Below are 20,766 nucleotides of genomic sequence, written 5' to 3'. Positions count from 1 at the left end.
CAAATACAAAATAGTCACAAAGTGGTCTGTTTTAAAATAAGGATCAATTTTAGAGATGATATCCATTTTAAAAGCGTGACCGCATCTAGAAAAGCAAATGTTTTTTATAAATAGCTCAGTGGGTAAAACAAATTACATTATGTAGAATTTTATTATTTGCATATCACTTAATGCTATTTATACAGTTTATTCACATCTGTTATATATTCAGAATCAGATTTCCATACAAGACCTTGTTGTGTGCACCTAACGTTTTGCACTAAATCAAGTTAAGTCCTAAGCATCACTCTTTCTAACATCAGAAAGACATGTCGGAATTCAGCAACAGGGCTCTAGGGCCAGGCTTTTACCATCCTTGAGGTAAGCAGGCGAGGGTTATATATGTGGCATGAGCTGCAGGGTTGAGTATGTAGTTTGCGGCCATAAAAAAAATTGCTTCTCTATCAATGCAAAAACAACTGCTGTTAGCTCTTGTATTGAGCTTCTGGTGCTCCAGGTGCTGACAATCGGGAGCCTGATTGAGCCTGATTAACAGCACATGTGAAGAGAAGTCAGTGGGTGTTTGCTCCAAGCACACTAAGTTTGACTGATCTTGTTGGAACTCTTGACACAGGGCAACCTTAAGCTGGTGTTCCAGCATTATTTGGAGAGAGCCCTAGTACCATCTTCAAATGGAAGCACAAGTTCCTTCTAGCGAGAAACATCAGAGACAAACAGTAGCCCAAACAAATAACACCACAAGAACCTGTCAGCACTTAGGAACTGTTGGCAGTCTTCTAGTGATTTGCCAACAAAGTTTTCTGGATGTCAGATGGTTCTCTACCATGAGAATCCAGAACAACCTATACATACCCAGTCTCATAGGGCTGCTAGGAGGCTTGCCATGACTATGCTTTGCTGTCAGGCCTGATTGCATTGATGTTAGCAACATGTTCACTGGAACCTTATCAGCACTGCTTCTCAACCCACAAATGTATTTTCCTTACAAATGTGGCACCATTTAAGTGCAAATACACAGGATTATAAACAGTAAAATGATTTTTTTAAATGTTTTTGTTAAAGGTTTGTCTGTACAGTTGAGAAAATTACTGGTTGCTAACTGTGACACATGGATGACATCATACCTGTTAGAAACTTTTTTAGTACCACAAACTTCAACATATTTAATTAGGATAATTAAAAATAGTGGATAATTGTACATGGTACATGGTTGCAATGTTCTTACTAATAAAACAATTTAATAATGTGCTATGTATTTGTTTTCAACCACCCTAATGATGGTATTCCTAAACAGAATCCACTCCAAACAATTAGATTTGGAAGTCAACTATTTAGTAAATAGTCTACCTGCATTTAATTTAATCTCAGTATAAATGCAGCTGTTCTGTGAAGGTCTCAGATTTGTTAAAGAACAAGTTAACAGATAGGTCAGGGAGACAGTTGTGGAAAAAACTTAAAGCAGGGTTAGATCATTGAAAGAATATAGCACAACAGCAAAAAATTACCAAGAGTGGCCGTCTGGCTAACCCGACAAGCCAGGAAAACCCAAACCCTGCAATTGGCCATGAGCCCCATAGTTAGTTTTCACGGATGCACAGCTCAGATGAGAGAATCTGTTGACAGAAAACTGTTAGTCATGCAGCATGACTAACAGTTGTCCAGTCAACAGATTGCCTCATGCCCTCCACAGATTAGGTGAAAACAGCGTTAAGAAGAAAACCTTACTGGAAAGTAAGTCAAATTATGTAACTTTAAAGTTTGCCTCAAGCCATGTAGAGGGCATATCAAACACCAAACACATCAAACAGGTGGAAGAACGTGCTCTTTAGCAGCTATAGTAAAGTGATTGGAAAATAAATTATGCTAAATACAATGTAACTCTGGAAGCAAATCTGTAGAGACTGCAGATTTCAGAATGGGGTGAAGGTTCACCCTCCAGCAGGACGATGACCTTACGCAGCCAGAGACACAATAGTATAGTTTAGATCAAAGCATATTAATTTGTTAGAATGGCCTAGTCAAAGTTTAAACCTAAATCCTAATTAGAATTTGTGGTGAGACTTGAAAATCTATATTGACAGAGGTTCTCCTTCCAGTCTAAGCCGGGACATTTGTGCAATGAAGAATGAACAAAACTTTCAGTCTCTAGATGTACAACAGTGGTAGACATACCCTACAGCTCTACAGTAAATGCCAGGAAATGTGGTTCTGTAAATTATTAGTTCTAAGGTGCGAGATACAAATGCATACCACACTTTTCAGATTTGGTTTAATAAAAATATTTTGAAATCCTTGTAACACTTTCAATCCACTACACAATTAAAGCTTTCTTGGTCTTAATTTGCTACATGAAATCCCTGTCAGATACATACAAGTTTATGGTTGTAACATGACAAAATGTGAGAAATGTTCAAGGGGGTATGAATACTTTTAAAAGGCTCTGTAAGGGTTTATTCTAAGAAACAGAAACCATATGGTTAAATAGATAATTCATTCCAGCTCTTTCTTTTCTGTGCTCTGGAGAATTATTTTAAAAAGCTGACAAAAGTTGATAAATTACAGTCAAATTTCCCTTACTTTTACAACACAAAAGTGTTGCAGGAAATTAAGAGGAGTTTTAAAAAAAGCAGTTTATGTTTTGGTTTTTGAATTACCACCAAACACATGCTGTGTTTTCATTTTGTAAAAGGGGACTGTGCATGTTAGATGTTTGGTCAATCAAGAAAGTTAGATTTATAAAATTCTGCATGTTATACATTTTAAACTGCAACTACAAATAAATCTAGAATTCAACCCTTAGGAAAACAAAAACCAACCGGTTGATGGTGCAATGCCTTCTTTGTCTCTTCCCACAGTTTTACCATGCGTGTGACCAACCTGGTATTGTGGTCTTTTGCATTATGGAGTATGACGTCCTGCAGTTTTGTGACTTCCTTGGGTCCCTTATGTCAGTGTGGGTCACAGTTATTGCTATGGCAAGGCTAAAATCCATCATCAAACAGGTATGTTTTTACTGTTTTTCTAATTATATGAGAAACAAACAATAGAACAAGAAACAAGAGTTTCCATATTAATTAATACATATTTAATACATATTTTTCTTTTTTTCATAAACCTTTACATGTTATGTTGAGAATGCCAGTAAACTGAAAATGGTTAGTTTTTCTTATAAAATAAAGCAGAACTCTGTTGATGACACTGCAAAGTATTAGTTATAAATTGTTACTAATTTTGTATAATAATCCGATCAAACTGAAGTTAGTTGAGATAAGATATACATTGACAGCTAAAAGTGAAACCTTCTGTCAGACAATGGGAGGAATAGGGTAAATCAAAGTTAAGGAAATCATGGCATAAAATTATTTAGTGTTGTCTTCTCTTAATTATATACACTACCAAACAAAAGTTTAAAACACACTTTCTCAATAAATGGTTTTCTTTATATTTATGATTATTTACATTGTACGTAGATTCTCACTGAAGGCATCAAAACAGTGAATAAATACATATGGAATTATGCAGCAAACAAAAAATTGTAAAATAACTTTAAATATGTTTTATATTTTAGATTCTTAAAGTCATCTTTGCTGTGATGACTGAAATATTATTAAGAGCAAAGCAGCATTCAAAGCAAAGGGTGGCTATTTTGAAGATTCTAAAATATAAAAAATGTTTAGAGTTATTTCACACTTTTAATTCACCACATCATTCCATGTGTGTTAATTCATAGTTTTGTTGCCTTTGGTAAAAATCTACAATATAAATAGTCATGAAAACAGAGAGACCCATTAAGTGAGAAAGTGTTTCTAAAACTTTTGACTGGTAGTGTACATATTTGGTTAATGTATGAATCATAATTCATAGAAACTAAATTAAAACTGGTGTTCATCTACCACCGTTCCTATCATGCTCACTTTTAAGCAGTTCTAATTAATATATATATATATATATATATATATATATATATTACATTCCCTCAAATAAGCAATGAGGTTCTCATGCTGAATATTGAAGCAGCTTTGGTAAACTATTTTGGTATTTTCCATATTTGTTTCCATTTCTGGTGAGACATCTTGGAAAGTAAGGACAAAATCTGCATGCTTATTTTAAAAACGAATGCAGATGAGGAGAGATAGCGTTAATGTACATCTTTTTTTTTTTTTTTTGGCATAAAAAGTTTTTTCTTATGACCCAGATGACTTGTTTTACTTTTGTCAATATGAGCTTAAGCACAGCATGTTTTTCAGCATCAATATGCTGCATTGTCTTTTATATAAAATAATTATTAAAATGTATGTGTTTATAATAGAAGAGGTGTATTTGGGGGAACAACTTGTTCTATTACTCTCATAATTAAGCAAATAAAATGAGACCCAACAGGATATTTCATTAAATGGGTTTGAGTGCTATCAGACAGAGAACACATTTATAAAAATGACTACTGACACCATTAATGAAGAAATAAATTACTCTAGTTCGTATATGTTAGTGCAGTAAAACCTTTGTGAGTTAGAAGCCAAAGGAGGGTCATTTATTACACCCTGTAATCTGCAAGCTAAAAATTTAGAAAAATCACACTTTTAACTTCTGCTATGTTTTATACCCCAACATCATGCAGGTTAGACTGATACAAATTGCAGTAACAATGTCAATTCTTGTAATAAAAGTTCTTTGACGTCGTTATATGCATCAGACAACCTTAAGTTCAGTTCTGTGCAAACAGCATTCCAAGGGAAAAAGCAAGTTCATTTGCATAGCACCATTTAGATGCAAGGTAATTCAAAGTTCTTAACAGCAAAATAAAGTAAACGAGATAAGAAAATTACACTAAAAACAGAATACACTAAAATCAATAATAGTAAAACTGAAACACCACATAAAAAAGAGAAAATTGCATTTTTAAAACCAATAAATACCAAATAAATTATCAAAATGATCTGATAAAATAAACTTAAACCCTGAGTGGTTAGCTGCAGTAAACTGTAATGATTATTAGTCCTGACTTGAAGGAGGCAACAGTCACTGTACATCTCAGGATTTCAGGGAGTTGGGTCCAAAGCTGACAAGGCTAGAAAATAAATGCTCCGTCCTGTAATTTAGTTCTCCTCCAGGCAGGAGAGCAAGTCTCTGGTAATCTGTTAGTTCTACACAGGCAATATTTATTACTAGACTTTATATTTTTTGACACGTCAAGGTTCATTATTGCACCTACAATTGTTGCAAGGTCTGTGGTCTTTAGCCTCAGTGGGCCTAGTTGAGTTCTGATTTCTGAGTTTTGGGACCAAATGCCATAACGTCTGTCTTTTCTACATTGACCTTGAAGAAATTTTGAGCCATTCAATTGTGAATATTTTGGACAATGACTCCATGACTGTGGTGGACTATAGTCAAAGGTAACACAGAAATACAAAGCTATATTTCATAAGTATAGAAAATTTGCTATTTTGTTGTACTCCATAATGTGAGCTAGGGGGATCATGTAGATCATAAATAAACATGGGGCAAGAGTGGAGCCTTGAGGAACCCCACACATGATCCTTGATGCTCAGATGTTTAGTTATCAAAAGATATGGTTCTATTCTGGTAAATAAGATCTGAACCAGTTTAGTACAGTAAAACTGCACCTACACGTTTCATCCCTTCCACTTTTTCATCTGACAGGAGGAAAATTACCATAAAAGGGACCTATATTTTAATGACAATATTATGCAACTAAGACAAGGATCTGCCACATGAGGCTCCAGAGCCACAGGTGGTTCTTTAGTCTTCTCAAAGTGGCTCTTCAGAACCTGGGACAATAATTCATTATAATAAGCAATGTGTTTGATTATATAAACAATATAAAGGCAAGGCTGGTTTGAGTAGTGGCTCTATTTTTATGCAATGAGCATAGACAATTTAATCCAGATTGATCCTAATGGGTTGTGAGATTGTTTTATTTCCTTTCATATCAGTTATCTTATCATTTCAGTTCATGCTTTATACTGTATTTCTTACTTTTCTTAAGTTTTCTTTTTTTTTTTTTGCAGGGAACACTGCTGGCCTCATTTTACAAAAGAAATGAATTTTTTCTTGTAAAACCTTTTCTTCATGTAAAGAAGAAATACAATTTATATTGGTTTCCCAATAAAAACAAGTTTTTTATGATGTGTATCTGTAAAACTAAGTTATTTTTTTGCAAGATTTAAAAAGATTTTGTGGCTCTAGACAACTTTTATTTGGTTGGTGCAAGCGCAAAAATGGCAACTGAAAAAGTTGCTGGTCCCTGGTCTAAGAGATTGATGACACTATTAATTTTATGCATCCCATGTCTTAAAATAGCTTTTTTCTGCTGATGCTCATCGAATCTACACTAGGCTTAGGCATCTATGACAAAAATGCATAAGAACATCTTAATGGGTTTTATTCATAAACAAAAAAGGCCAGAAATGTTCCAACTGCTTCTAGACAATATGTTGATTATGCTTTTTTGTTGTCAAACAGAACTTAAAAATAATGAAACCTGATTGATATTTTCAGAAAATTCAGATTTTCTAAAGTGAAACTGTTGTGGAAGCTTTTAACAAAAGAAAGCAAAAATTAAGCATGAAGCATCACCTTTTTTTGTATCATAATTTAATTTGTTAAGCTTTTGCAGTCATGTGATGATTAGCATTGACTAAAAGATACTCTTTGCAGCATTTAGCAACACATTTAATGGATACAGCAGGGTTTTGTGAAAAGTATAAACTTTTCTGAAGAGGTAGAAATATTTATATACTTTGAAATACTTGCGTCAACAATCATGCATCTGGCAATATAGTGTTGAGGCTATTACTGTAAAAAATATTGTTGTTTTACTCATAGACTAAAGTGAAAATAGCCACCGCTAATGTTATTTGTATTTTTCAAGTGCTTGCTGTGTAGAATATTGTACCTTTTTCTTATCTGCTCTTTAAATAGTCACAGAAATATAGCAGGTAGAGCCTCCAGTAACGTACCTTGCTAGCTTTAATAGCTGCCTCAGAAACAAAAAAATCCCCAGCCATCACTGTCCATGGTTTAATGACCAGAAGTATTTTAAAATTAAATAAATATATATTTCTTGTAAAGGAATGAACATGTGTTTGAGTCTTCTTACAGCTTGATGCCAGGCTGTGCGCAGCAAACGGTGGGGGAGGGGAACAGCTACATGAATCTATGCTTCATGTAGGCGGAGAAAACTGTGGCCACTGTGGCACTTTCTCTTGCATTTCATTTAAATTACATGAAACCATATGAAGGACGTGACAAAACGTTTTGTTGAAAACCGCAGTGTAGCCTGATACCGGTAACCAAACCATGCCATATCTTTACTATTTTTATGCTTTACACAATTTGTATAGCGTGTATCATTTCAAACAGAAAATCTGCACATATACATATTCATAAAGACACCTGATCACATCAGTTTTAGATGCTCTAATTGGCTCAGGAATTTACCAAAACAGACAAGTAGTTGTTTATCATAATAACCCAAAGTGTTTGGGTCAGATTGTTAAATATGGCCAGTTCTATGGACATCAGGTTGGTCTGGATCACAATGCATTCCACTGTCATGTTCTCTTGTAGTGAATAAACTGAGATGTCAGTGGGTGACGCGACAAGAAAAAGCCATAAAAAGAGATTAGAGGTCTCCAGAGCTGTGTATGAACAAATCTCACATATGCCTCCGTTCTTGATTAAAAATTAAAAGATTAGTGGTGATAGAATCTCAGAAGTGTGGCACTAAATTTTCAGCTTGTTGACATATTGTAGAGAATAAACACTAACAGGTGCACCTTCTCCCTGGGTCACCCCTTGGATGCACACCAATATAGAGCAGTCGGAGGGGAAAGTGTGTGAGTGTAAATGCGTGTCTCTGTCTATAAATGAGACAGAGAAGTGCGGGGGTGGGGTTGTGTGAGCGAGGGAGAGTATGAACATCTGCTGTCCTCTCGGGTTTTCATTTTTGCTTAGTTCTGCAGTATGCAGCCACTAATCAAATCGCACATGTCAGGACTGGCAAGAGGAACTATGCACGTTTGTGTACTTAGAGACAATGTGTGTGTTTGGGTGTCTGTGTATCAATGTCTAGGACTGCTGCAGCAGTAGAGGGTAAAGGACTTTGCGTTTTCTGATTGCGTCTATGTGTGTTCAGCTTATTCAAAATGCAGACAGCCCTAAAAGTTCCCACAAATTTGTCAGCAGAATATCTTACCAGTCTGCAAACAGAAAGAGCTCTGGGTCATTTATTAATCTCAATTTGCTAAAGGTTACTAGTCACTATTATTAATTTATAGAAACATAATTGTGATATTTGTTGAAGTCATTAAAAAGGTTGTTTTGACTACTACATTTGCTGACCTTTTGATACAATGGTTCATGAATAATTCGAGAAAATTAGCCAGATGATCTGGGCCAGTATTCAGATTCTCAGAGTCCTCTCAGGAAGCTCCTATCTTAGCCTAAAAAGTCCTGGCAAAGACTCCAAGCTTAAGAGTGATTCACTTTGCTGCTGAGAGCGACTCTAAGCAAGGACACAGCAGAAATTTCTATCTTAGTGAGGTGTGATTGACCCCATTGCTAGGTGTGACGCTTTCTTCTAAGACCAAAACAAAACAAATACGCTCCTAGTAATCAATGGAGAAAAATTAATCGATGATAGAATTTAGACTGGATACAGAAATGTGTAAATCATGCTGACAAAACTTAGCAAGATTAAATTAATTGTCACACAGCATCAAAATATTTGAATGTAGCTTACTTACAAGTTAATAATTATTTAGATTTTCTTATTATTATGTTTACTCGCTATGCTGCATGTATTTCATATTAATTATTTTAACATTAGTATTCAAATTCAGCATTTCACTGTGATCAGAATATAAGCAAATTAAATGAATATGAATTTAAAGCATTATTTAAAGCATCAGTTACCAAACCTAGTTATGAAACATTTCCAAGATGGGCATGAATTCACGTGGTTGTTATGAAATACCCCGAGGCAGACAACTTGTTTTAGTTCCTGAAAAGACCAAAACTGTGAAGATATGAAAAGGCAAAGTGATCATACATTCAAAAATGGACTGGATAGAAAATTAAAAAGCAGCCAAATTCAAAATAAAATTTCTGAAAGGCCTTTGTTAAACCTTAAAAAATACTTGAAAGCTAAAGGCTTACAACAGTACAAAAGGTTATAAATTATAGAAGCGTACTGTAGAATTTGTGATAAAAATTAATATCTTTGTGATTCAAAGGAATAAAATGTGTACAATACAACTCAAGAGATTTTTCTGACATTTCAGTGTGCCAATTCTGAAAGAGCTTAACAAATCAGCTGAATTCTTAACAGTCATAGTAGCAGCCAGTAATGGAAGAAGATCAAAAGAGCATACAAAACCAATAAAATCAGAGCAGCAACCTAGCAGGGGTTACACACAGACGGTACCCAAAATTATTACATTCTTAATTAGCTCCATGACCCTACCTTTAATAAATAATGTGATTAGCATAAAAACCTGTGTTTTCCGTGTTCCCACTTTTTAACCGGCTTTGGAACATGTCTTAGCCAGTAAGTCATCCTAGTTTAGCACGTCTATTTCCTATATTCAATTTACATATACATGCATCAAGACATATTACAATACATTGGTAAGCATGAAGATATGGGCTGCTGATAAATATAGACTAACACCAGGGAGGACAGGAGTTTGCGTCAGCTCGTCTGTCACAGTGACAGATAATGATCCATTACAATAGAAAAAGCCCTGCCTTTGGGCATCAGGGCATTCACGCTTGTATGTTCAATGCATGTATTTTTGGGTGCTTCTTTGTGATCCAGCAGCGCAGTATGACCGATGATCGGGACTGTATAGAGTCCTCAGGCTGCACCACACAATTCCTCTTCTCCTTGGTCTGTGTCAATTAGTCCTATTCTCCTGCAGGCAGGTCATCCCCAGCCAGCTCCGAACTCCCAGGTTTCTCCTCACATCGTCCACAGACTGAAGTGTTTCTGAAGCCTCTGTATACAACTTATTGATTTTTCTGCCTCCCTACTCTATCTTTATCTCTTTGTTATCCTGTGGCTTTACCTTAAATTGTGATTTGGAGAAAACAGGAATAAAAAAATTACTTTTACTATCTATGGCAAGCAGTGTAGTGTTAGTATTTTATTTTATTGTTCTGTTACGTCTTTAACTCTTATAGCCTTATGTATTTGTACTTTTTTGAGTTCTTTAAAATGAGCTTTGGGGTTTGATCTCAGCTTAATAAAAGCACTATAAAGACCTCAATGCCTCACAGATACATCAAACTGATGATATATACCTAATACCTAATAAGGTATTTTATCACACACTGTGAAAATCAGTTATTCTTGTTAAGTGGCTAGCCATTTAGATTTTCTATGAGAAAAAAGAAATACCATAGTAAGACACAAAACAACCACAAGTAAATGAAAAATTATCAAAATAATTATTGTAAAAAGTAAAATATTATGCAAAATACCTCAATGAATCTATAAAGGGCTAGTTTCAATTGAAGGTTTATGTAACTTTCACATACAGTAAATCTCATTCATTTTGAACTTTCTTTTTTTTCCAGATTTATGATATAACACATAATTCCAATGAGATTTTAGCAGAAAAAAATAATGCACAATTTCAGAACAGTAAATTAATCAGCACATGGCTGAAATTATGCATGCGTGCTGACATACAGTTTACACATACTGGGCCAGTGTGCAGAGCATGTTTAAGCTAGTTGGCTCTCTATTACAAACCTGGCATTTAAGCACAGTCTATATGTTCTCAATTGGATTGAGGTTGGGACCATATCTTAAGTTCCATCTTAGCTTGTTTTATCCATTCTAAAGCCAGTTTTCATGTGTGTTTGGCATCATTGTGTCAGAGTTTCAAACCTCTAGGTATTGGTTAAAGCTGATGGTAATAATTTATAGTTCTATAATGTAATTCTTGTATAATGGACCTACTTTGTGCAATGGACCATTACCACTACTGGCAGCCAAACAGACCTTCTAAATAATAATAATGCTACCACCTCCATGCCTGACAGTTAGGTTTTGACTCTGTGAAATGTTCCATTCCAACACCCCAACATTTATCTCGTCTGACCATAAAACTGTTCGCCAGAAAGCTTTTGGTTTTTTCAATGTTGAAAGCTTTACATTTTCAGATTACCATGGGGATATAACGCTCACCCCACTGTCGATACTGGCACTTGAGCTTCTAGTTTTATGATATGCATGGGCCTCAGAGGTTTGTGGATTGCTTTTGTCATTTGAAACAATTTTGTTTCCTTTTACAGTTTGAACATTAATCTTATTGGATTGGCTATTAAGTATATGGGCTATAATTAAAAGCCAGGTCCTTGTCAGGAAGGCAGTTAAGGTAAGCGTAACATTTCTGAGACAAAGAGAATAAATATATCCATCCAGATTTAGGACAGGACTTTGTTGATGGCAACAAATAGTATGTGGCTTCTGTGCAACTCAAATTGTGCATCTAATGCTCTCTCCTAGAAATCACTAAAGTCGTATGATTTATAATAATTCCACACTGGAAAAAGAAATGTTGAAAGACATTATTAAAAGCCCAAAATTAATTACATTTTTACCCATTATGAGGTTATTTAAGCCAGAACTGTAATTAACACTCGACAGAAAACAACTTGATAGAAAGAAATGAAAAATTACCAGAGACACCATTTTACACAAGAGATTAAATTACTAAAAAAGGTGAGCAAATTTTCCAAAACAAAAAACCCAACCCTCCAAGGATACACTGTCCAACCACAACACAGATGGCAGCACATCTCTTTATTTGTCACTGTTTTAAAAAATGAAGGGCCTTTTACAGGTTTCTGTGTAGAAACATGGGGAAAAATATATTTAGTGAAATGTATTAAGCATTATGAAACATAAAATAAATCCCATAGTATTTTAGGTATTAGTACAGTGTAATACAGCACAGTGGAGTTGTACTTCTCAGTTTTATCTATTTCCACAAACTCATTGAGGCAGGAAAGAAATTCAGTTAAAGCAATTTTCTTGCCCAAATTACAAAAAAAAAGTACATTTCAAACAAATCAATAACATGAGAGCAAGGCTGTTGCCTCACCACACAATCATCCTTGTATTTATTGGGGATGTGATGATTTGGACAGTGTTTATTGAGGACAGGTATTGATCCATGTTTGTGTGTGTGTGCTTTTTTTTTTTTACTGTAAAGGTGCTGTATCTGCTGGGGGCGATGTCTCTGTCCATGGCTCTGCAGCTGGACCGTCACGGTCTGTGGAACCTGCTGGGACCTAGTCTGTTTGCGCTGGGCATAATGGCTGTGGCATGGGTAAGGGGATTTCTCATATGTACTGCTCAGGTTTAGAGCATTTCTCATTAAACAGAGTTAATTTCCCTATTATGTTTTATTATATTTGGGAGAAGGTACTAAAATTTTTGTGATCAGATGGATGAAAATTCAAATTCAATTCAAAGATACTTTATTGATTCCCGAGGGGAAATTATAATTCCAGTACAACCCATCCAAACATACATCATGACACAAGACAAGGGGGGGACGGGTCACCGAGGCTTTGCTGCCCACTCACAGGCGCTGCACTTGCTAGGTGAGAAAAGAGGCCACATTAGGTAAGTAGAGGGGAAAAAAATCATATTTTACACTTTATCCTAAGCAGGATACAGTTTGAGAAAAGAGAAGGTGTCTTTACGTAAGGGATTACACAAGCTGCATTAAACTATTTCACTAATCCTTCATGTAAAATTATTTGTTTAAAAGAAATTCAGAAAGCCACACAGTTTGAATCCTCTCTTTCTGGTTCAACGTTATCTACACATAAACCCACAGTTTGTGAAGTTGTCACTGCTTTACCAAGAGGTTTTCCCAGGGGATGAAAGACAATTATGTTAACACATCTGTGCTTAACATCGACAGCCGAGCTAGTTCAAAGATGCAGACGAAACATGTCTTCTGCACTGTCCTTCTAATTCAATTTAATTCAGTTAATTTATATAGTGCCAATTCACAACAAGTAGTTATCACACAACACAGTTACATTCAGTCTATTATTGAAATCGGTTTAATAGTGTTCTATCTAAGGAAACCCAGCAGATTACATCAAGTCACTGACTTGCAGCATTCACTTCTCCTGGATAAGCAGGTAGAGACATTGGGCAGTCGCTTGCATTGTGTCGTTGACTTTGCAGCAATCCCCTTAAACTCCCCTTAAACAGGAAGAAACCTCCAGAAGAACCAGCTTCAGTGTGCACGGCAATCTGCCATGACCACCTGGGGGTTTGAGAGAACAGAGCAAAGACGCATAAAGAACACAGTAGCACTAACCCAGGAGTACTCTTTATGTGAAAGAAAAAGTAAAATGTTAAAGGGAGTTGTAGCCTCTTCAATGGCTTCATCTAGGAGAGAAAAACAGCAAGGCAGATGAACTCTGAACCAGTTTTCAAGTCTAGAGTATAAAACAAAGCACACATAGTTAATCACAGTAAAAGGTCAGCCAATAGCTATGTCTAGTAGAGACAGGGTTAAACACTGAAAGACAGGGCCAAGTGTATCATCTGTAGAAAGATAATATTAAGTTGTTGGTAGCAGTAGCTCAAATGACTTCCCCCTCCAGGAATGTGTAACAGCTAAACATTGAGGCAGACCAGATGTAACTTCTAGGAAGCGAAGAAATGGAGAGAGAACATAAAGCTAAAAGCTGAAATACCAGCAAATAATGCAAAATTGATGAGTAGTAGGAGAATGTAGCAGAGTGATAGCAGGTGGTCATTATGTCCTCCAGCAGCCTAAGCCTTTAGCAGCATAACTAGGGATGGCTCAGGATAACCTAAGCCAGTCTAAATAGAAGCTTTCTTATAAAGAAAAGTTTTAAGCCTAGCTTTAAAAGTAGACAGGATGTCTGCCTCACGGACTAAAACTGGGAGCTGGTTCCACAGGAGAGGAGCCTGATAACTAAAAGATCTGCCTCCCATTCTGCTTCTAGAGACTCTAGGAACCACCAGTAAACCTGCAGTCTGAGAACGAGGTGCCCTGTTAGGAACATATGGAACAATCAGATCTCTGATGTATGATGGAGCTAGATTATCAAGGGTTTTATATCTGAGACAGAGAATTTTAATTTATTTTCTGGATTTAAGAGCCAATGACAAGAAGCTAAAATAGAATAGATCTTTTTATATTAATTTTAATCAGAACCCTCGCTGCAGAGTTTTGGATCAGCTGAAGGCTTTTAACTGCATTTTGTGGACATACTTCTTGTAAATAATTACAGTAGTGCAGCCTTGAAGTAACAAATGCATGAACTAGTTTTTCATCATCACTCCTGAACAACTTATTTCTGATTTTGGCAATATTCCGGAGGTGAAAGAAGCAAATCTTAGAAAACTGTTTAATATGGGATTTATATGACATGTCCTGATCAAATATAATACCAAGGTTTTTTTGTACTGTATTTACTAATTTTCCTTGTGCCAGAATGTGTAAAATTAAATCTGTCCTGTAGGCCAATCGAGCGCTGTAACATGTGTGTGTGGATAAAAACTGGAGAGTTTCTGACTGACGGAGCTAGTTTATATTAGCATGGAAGAGGCTCTAAAAGTTTTTCTGCTTGTGAGGTATTAGTCATGGCTTGTAGTTCCATTATAACTGCGTGTACTTTCACTGACTCTTCCAGTCATAATGTGCTCCCTGAACTGAGAAGATAAAAATAATAGTCTTTCAAGGATGGTTCTTGGAAAAAATAGAGCTTTTAACACCAACCCCATAGATGTGAGTCTGAAAACAAGTTTGTTGTTTCCTTGGAGAAAAAAAATGTGTGTGTGAATAAAATGTGAGTTTTATTTATCAGAATTATTTTACTGTAAGCTGAATGATCCCTTGAAAGATATAATAGCCTTTAAATCCTCCCAGCAAATGCTTGTGCACGAAAAGGAGAAAGCATTATAATCCAAAACAACGCATTAAAGTGATATCTATCATATAATTTTTATCACAAAACAAATTAACAAAAACATTAAAAGTGAATACGTGTAGATGATTTTCAACATGGATAAGTATTTTAATACTTTTTTTTTATTGTGAGTGATTCTTAGCTTGCATCTCAAAAACACTGCCCATTGGGCATATGCATTTTAGCAATAATCTGTTTCTACACAAAGTCCCATTACCTCAGCTCTAAACATAAAACTGAATCATTATCATATAGGCTACTTTACAACTTACAGCAAACAATATATAATTCAGTCAAATTTCTTAAGTATATTATTATTTGATCCTGTCATGGACCCAACAGTAGGAAGGTGTTCCAAACAGAAGTTGGTAAATTACATCATCACCTAATTTGTACAATTGGCCATGTGCATGTTATTGTAACACATACTGCCGGAGAGAGGCAAACACTATGTAGTAAATGCCAACCTTAGGTCCTGATCTTCAAACATCACAAATAGGGGGTGCTAAATTGCTTGTGCAAAAACAATTGTATGTGCAATAAGTGGGCGTGCTGCATTCGATTTTCAAAAATTGCACATGCACTGAATAATAGGTGCAAAACAGCTGCAGAGTGTCCTATTTAAATGAAGAAATTGCATGTGCTACTCGCTGGCTGCTACTGCCCCCAGCGGAACAAGAAGAGAAGCAAACAGATCCTCTTTGCTGTGTAGCTTCAAACATGCCGGGGTTTTTGCGCTGCATCATTATAAATGATCCGGTTGCTGATTTTTTTTTCCTTCTGTTCCATTCCTGCTCCTTCTGGACTGTTACAGTTTGTTAACCTTTCTCGTCGCTTTTTACAGCAGCAGGTTAGTCAGGCAGCCTCTGCCCTGACATGTTTATTTCTCCTTTCTGTTTATTTCGCAGGTGCCTCTGAGTGCGTAATTGCGCATGTAGAATGCCGAGTTTGAAGTTGTTCTGCAAGCAGATGGTTTATGTTTGTGGTCCGGAAAGACCCAGTGAGGCAAAGACTACATCCTGCTTTGCCTTTAATTAAAATATTAGATTACAGGCTATTGCGTAGGAGGGCTGTGTCCAGAGTAGCACACACCCTCCGCCATCAGTGTGCACATGGGGCAGCACTGGTAGCACTGTTGCCTTGTAGCAAGGTCCTGGGTTGGATTTCTGGCCGGGGGTCTTTCTGCATGGAGTTTGCATGTTCTCCCTGTGCATGCATGGGTTCTCACCGGGTACTCTGGCTTCCTCCCACAGTCCAAAGACATGCCTGTTAGGTTAAATGGGCACTCTAAATTGTCCTTAGGTGTATGAATGAGTGTGTGCATGGTTGTTTGTGTGTTGCCCTGCGATGGACTGGCAACCTGTCGAGGGTGTACCCCGCCTCTCGCCCATAGACTGCTGGAGATAGGCACCAGCTCCCCCGCGACCCACTAGGGAATAAGCGGTAGAAAATGACTGACTGACTGACCGTAATATTAGCAACATAAAAATTGTAAGTTGTAGGTTTTGGCTATCTGTATATTATTGCTTTGCTAATTTTAAAACATAACGTCACATAACTGTCCTGCAAGAATGTAAATTGAATATTTATGTACATAAAAATGCATTATTTTCCCAGATTGTACTGTATAAACCCTCCCCTGGCCTACATTCAGTTGCAAGCTCCAACAGCTCTGCAATGACACAATGTTACTGTCAATACTGCACTGTGTTTTTTTTTAATGACAAGGTTAAAGCATACACTGTCTTTGTCACCACATGGAAAAATTGCCATAAAATGGTTATTTTTCACCTGCTAAAAAGCAATTTTAGAATCCAGTTTGCAAATTATGGTTTTAATCTGCCTTATAGTGTCTTTTTTTTCCTATTAATTATATTATCAACATATGCATGTGGGTCCTTTGCATGATGTGGAATTATAGTTTGGTTGTGCGCGCTTCTCTGGTGAATGATCAGTTATGTGCGCACCTCTGCATGATCAGGTTTGTGCTTCAGCAGAAGATGATGAGCGCTGGAATGATCCAGATGCAAGAAAAAAAGTGTTGCTAGGAGTTTTATCATATGAGATATTTCATGGCTTTCGTTTGTGATTGGCTCCAAATCAAACCTCAGACAATCCTATAGAATTCTCTATTCTCATCTATTTTTATTATAGACAATCAAAATCTGTTCACACATGTACATAGATTTTCTCTCTCTGTCATCTGTCATACTATCTTTGCCTCATTCTGGCCAAAGTGACAGGAGACATTTTTCCGTCCTGGTTAGCACCTGCATTTTAAATGTGCTAAATCGAGACGCAAAAACGTCACCCGCAATCCGTTTCAGGTTTGATAAATCGTGCTCTTGGTGGAAAGGGATTACTTTTGCATATCCCCCTCCCCTAAATTTTTGATTCGTGTTTGGGTCATCGTCATTTGTTTTGCATATTCATGAAAGCAAACACGCTAAAAGGTTTGCGTGCTCTTTTCCGCTGATTTTACACACGGAATCTGATCAGCACCTTGTTTGTAGATCAGCTTTGCAAACAGGTTCGCATGTGGGTTTGTACACGCAAACCTTTTGAAGATCAGGCCCTGAAAATGTAAAAGTAACTATAAATGAATTTTCCTATTTTTACGGGGTTACTGTGGCTCAGTGAGAAAAGTAGCCCTGGATAAGTCCCCCTGGGCAAGGCACTTATCCTCAAATTGCCTACCGATCTGCGTATCAGTGTATGAAGGTGTGCGCGTAGGTGAGTGCGTCTAGGTGAATGTGGCTTTAGTGTAATGAGTCATGAGTGGTCAGTATGACTGGAGAGGCGCTATATAAGTTCAGTCCATTTACCATTTATTTTTAGACATTTTTTAACTGACATTTCAACCCTTACATCTTTTTTCCCACCAAAAAGAAATATTTTGGAGTTTTTTTTCTTATTAATTTATTTGTAGGTCTAGTCTGGTCTTTGACCTAATAATCCACAAAGAAACTTACAAGTCACAAAAAAACAATCGTGACAGCGTAAGTGTGCAGCATTTTACACTTGGTGGTGAAATCACCAGGTGACCGATAGCTTTGTGTGTAAAATCTAGTAGTTTGCATTTTAGCAGAACGTCTGCTTCGATGTGAAGGTACGCTGGTTAAGCCTACCAGTTGTATTCGTCCCACTCATCACCTGATTTGGCAGATCAGCTAATTATGAGTCCACCGGGATCATTTAAAAAAAAAAAACTAAGAGACATGGAAAGCACAGAAACATACCATCTTTGATGGTGCTGCACAACTGCAGTCTGTAAAATCCAAAGGTTTACTTTGCTCTTGGTGGTGCTAAAGCAGATTTGCTGCATGAAGCCTTGGCCACCTGTGAGCGGTTGGAATAAGGTAGGAGCCCATGGCAGCACCTGTTGCTGCTTGATAAGAAAATATGTGTGTTTATTGCAGACTCTAAAAATACACCAGAATTCACTAGTTGCTCTTTTGTAATCGGGTTGCCAGAGGTGTCTGGATACTTGCTGAATATAGCGACAAGCTTACTAATTTGGCAACATTGTATGTTTGCACCCTGCACCTCCAGCATATCTATTTGGATGGTAGAGCAAGAGACACTGCTTAGGAGCCAATTCAATATAAAAGTACAGTATTGTTTTAAATCCATGTGTACATACTGTACTTGTATGTGAATAAAAACTAAAAACTGATTGGAATTGTTTTAAATGAAACTTAAAGCATATATATTGAAAACTTTGTATAATAATGTTTTATTGTTGTGTTTAACAAAAATGCTAATTAGGGGCACACCTTCCATATTAGCCTGGGCTATAAATGTCACGGTTAAAAGGCACTGTTCACCCTTCCCTATAAAATTAAACTTATAAATGAAATTACATTGACATTAAAGCCAGTTAAAGTAGGTGATAGTTGCTATGACATGCAGTCAAAAACTATATACTGCGAAGGGTTGTGGGCTTTAAAATCAGTCTTAAAAGGTGGATTTAAAACTGATTCAGCAAAACAGTAGTAGATTCCGATATTCGGCTGACTTTCTTTAGGCCCTGGTAGATTTGTAATCTCTTATAGATGTCTTGTCATTTCACAAATACAAACTGCAAGCATTAGCTTTTTGTAAATTGTGACTAGCTTAACATAATGAAAATCTAAATTCAGACAGCATTTCTAATCTTTCTGGCAATTGAGAACTCGCTACAAGACTAAACTCCTTATAGCAACTTTTTCTATAAAAAAAATGTACTTGGATCTGCTGCTAATGTTGCAGTTTTTAAAGATAAACCTGGGCAACTGCTTTGATTACTTGACAGTTAATAATTTATAGGATGTTCGGCTGAGAATGTCTGCATTTCAACAGCCTTTCCTCCGTGCTGCGCCTCCCGGATTGAGCGCCACACATTCTCTACAAGAACCCTTTTATTTCAGCTTGTCATGTTTCTGCAAAGCTTGGCATTCTGAATGCTCCCAGACACTACCAAATTAGATCAGTGAAGCGGAGGGCACAGAGCGTCTGCTGCTGCTGCTGGGTTGGGGTGTCATTAGCAGTAAGAGGAAGGGGAGCGGTTCTGATCAGTCATTTCCAAAATATACCTATTTTTCCAAACTAAATGAAGTCTCTGACTAGAGCGTGAAAAGACTATCCCAGTTTAGAATTGTTTGCTTTAACAACAAATATATGCAGCGCTGAAGGGAAGTGAACAGCAAAAATACATTTTGTTTCTCACTGCACTTCACACAGATTATTAGTCTTCAATCTAAACTGCATTCTGCATAATAACTTAATCACAGCCATTTCCTGCAAGAGTATTTGTAATTATTTTTGCGTCTAATGAAGAGCGCACATTACCCTTGACAATATAGCAGTTTTTTGTGGTAACATTCTATGGAAGATCTTTAAAAAATGCAAGTAATCAGTGTTCAGGACCTGATGAAAATAGAGACGAAGTGAAATGAAATGTTGAAGTGTTTTTGTGCTGTGATTGTGCTGGGAACAAATGAGCACAATCTGTTGATTAAAACAAACAGAGGCACCATATCCAGTTACTGCCAAACAACATGAGCATAGATGATAGGATAGATAAGAGACTAACTAACAAATCAAATCCATCTGCTGATCAGTCTGATACACTTGGTGAGGCATACAAACTCCTCAGAGTAATGCAAGTGGAGATTATTAAAAAACACAATTCTTCAGTTTCTTAGACTTAGAACCGGTCTTTAACTGAAATCCCACTCCAATCATGTGTAACTTCCAACTCCAATGACCGTGTCTGAATGTCTAAGTATAATGCAAAGCAGAGGCCAATTTCTCTTCAAAATGGGAAACAGAAGAGAACATATGAGCATTATATCCAGTAATATAATTATAATCATATAAGCATTATTCCAGAAGTCCTGGCCATTGTCTAAGTCCTTTCTTTCAAACTTCAGTCTGGCCTTAATGTTTTTCGTAGAGAGCAAGAGTTTCCTCCTTGCACACCTAAAATAAAAATGTCCAATGTTTAAACAAGACAAACATCCATCAAAAAGAGAGATGATCTAATTGTGCACCTGGTATGATACGCTTAGGTGTACTTTTAATGGGAATCAATGTGAGGGAGTTCTAATTTATACCTTAGCAGAAACTGCAGACGTTTTTCAATTATTTATGTAAACGTACCTTTTACAGACCTTTTAAAAAGTATTGTGTCCCTTTTTATTTATCTATATTTTTATTCATATTCCTCGGTTATTTCAGGATTGTTAAAAGTGATTTTAAATACCGATGTATACAAATATGTTG

The 20,766-nt window shown here is 36.5% G+C and overlaps 1 protein-coding gene across 1 annotated transcript in view; it reads left to right on the top strand.

Annotated features, from left to right (window-relative positions):
* tmem8b (transmembrane protein 8B) overlaps positions 1–20,766 on the top strand; it is a 70,900-nt gene that overhangs the window by 44,718 nt on the left and 5,416 nt on the right. Inside the window, exons 11-12 of the mRNA XM_047382482.1 lie at positions 2,856–3,002; positions 12,249–12,365. Of these exons, the coding sequence (XP_047238438.1) occupies positions 2,856–3,002; positions 12,249–12,365 (264 nt within the window). The remainder of the gene's footprint in view (positions 1–2,855; positions 3,003–12,248; positions 12,366–20,766) is intronic.

This window comes from Girardinichthys multiradiatus, chromosome 12 (assembly GCF_021462225.1).
Source record: "Girardinichthys multiradiatus isolate DD_20200921_A chromosome 12, DD_fGirMul_XY1, whole genome shotgun sequence".
Taxonomy (NCBI): Eukaryota; Metazoa; Chordata; class Actinopteri; order Cyprinodontiformes; family Goodeidae; genus Girardinichthys; species Girardinichthys multiradiatus.
The sequence above is the reverse complement of the archived record's forward strand: the minus strand, read 5'-3'. Positions and strand labels throughout refer to the sequence as shown.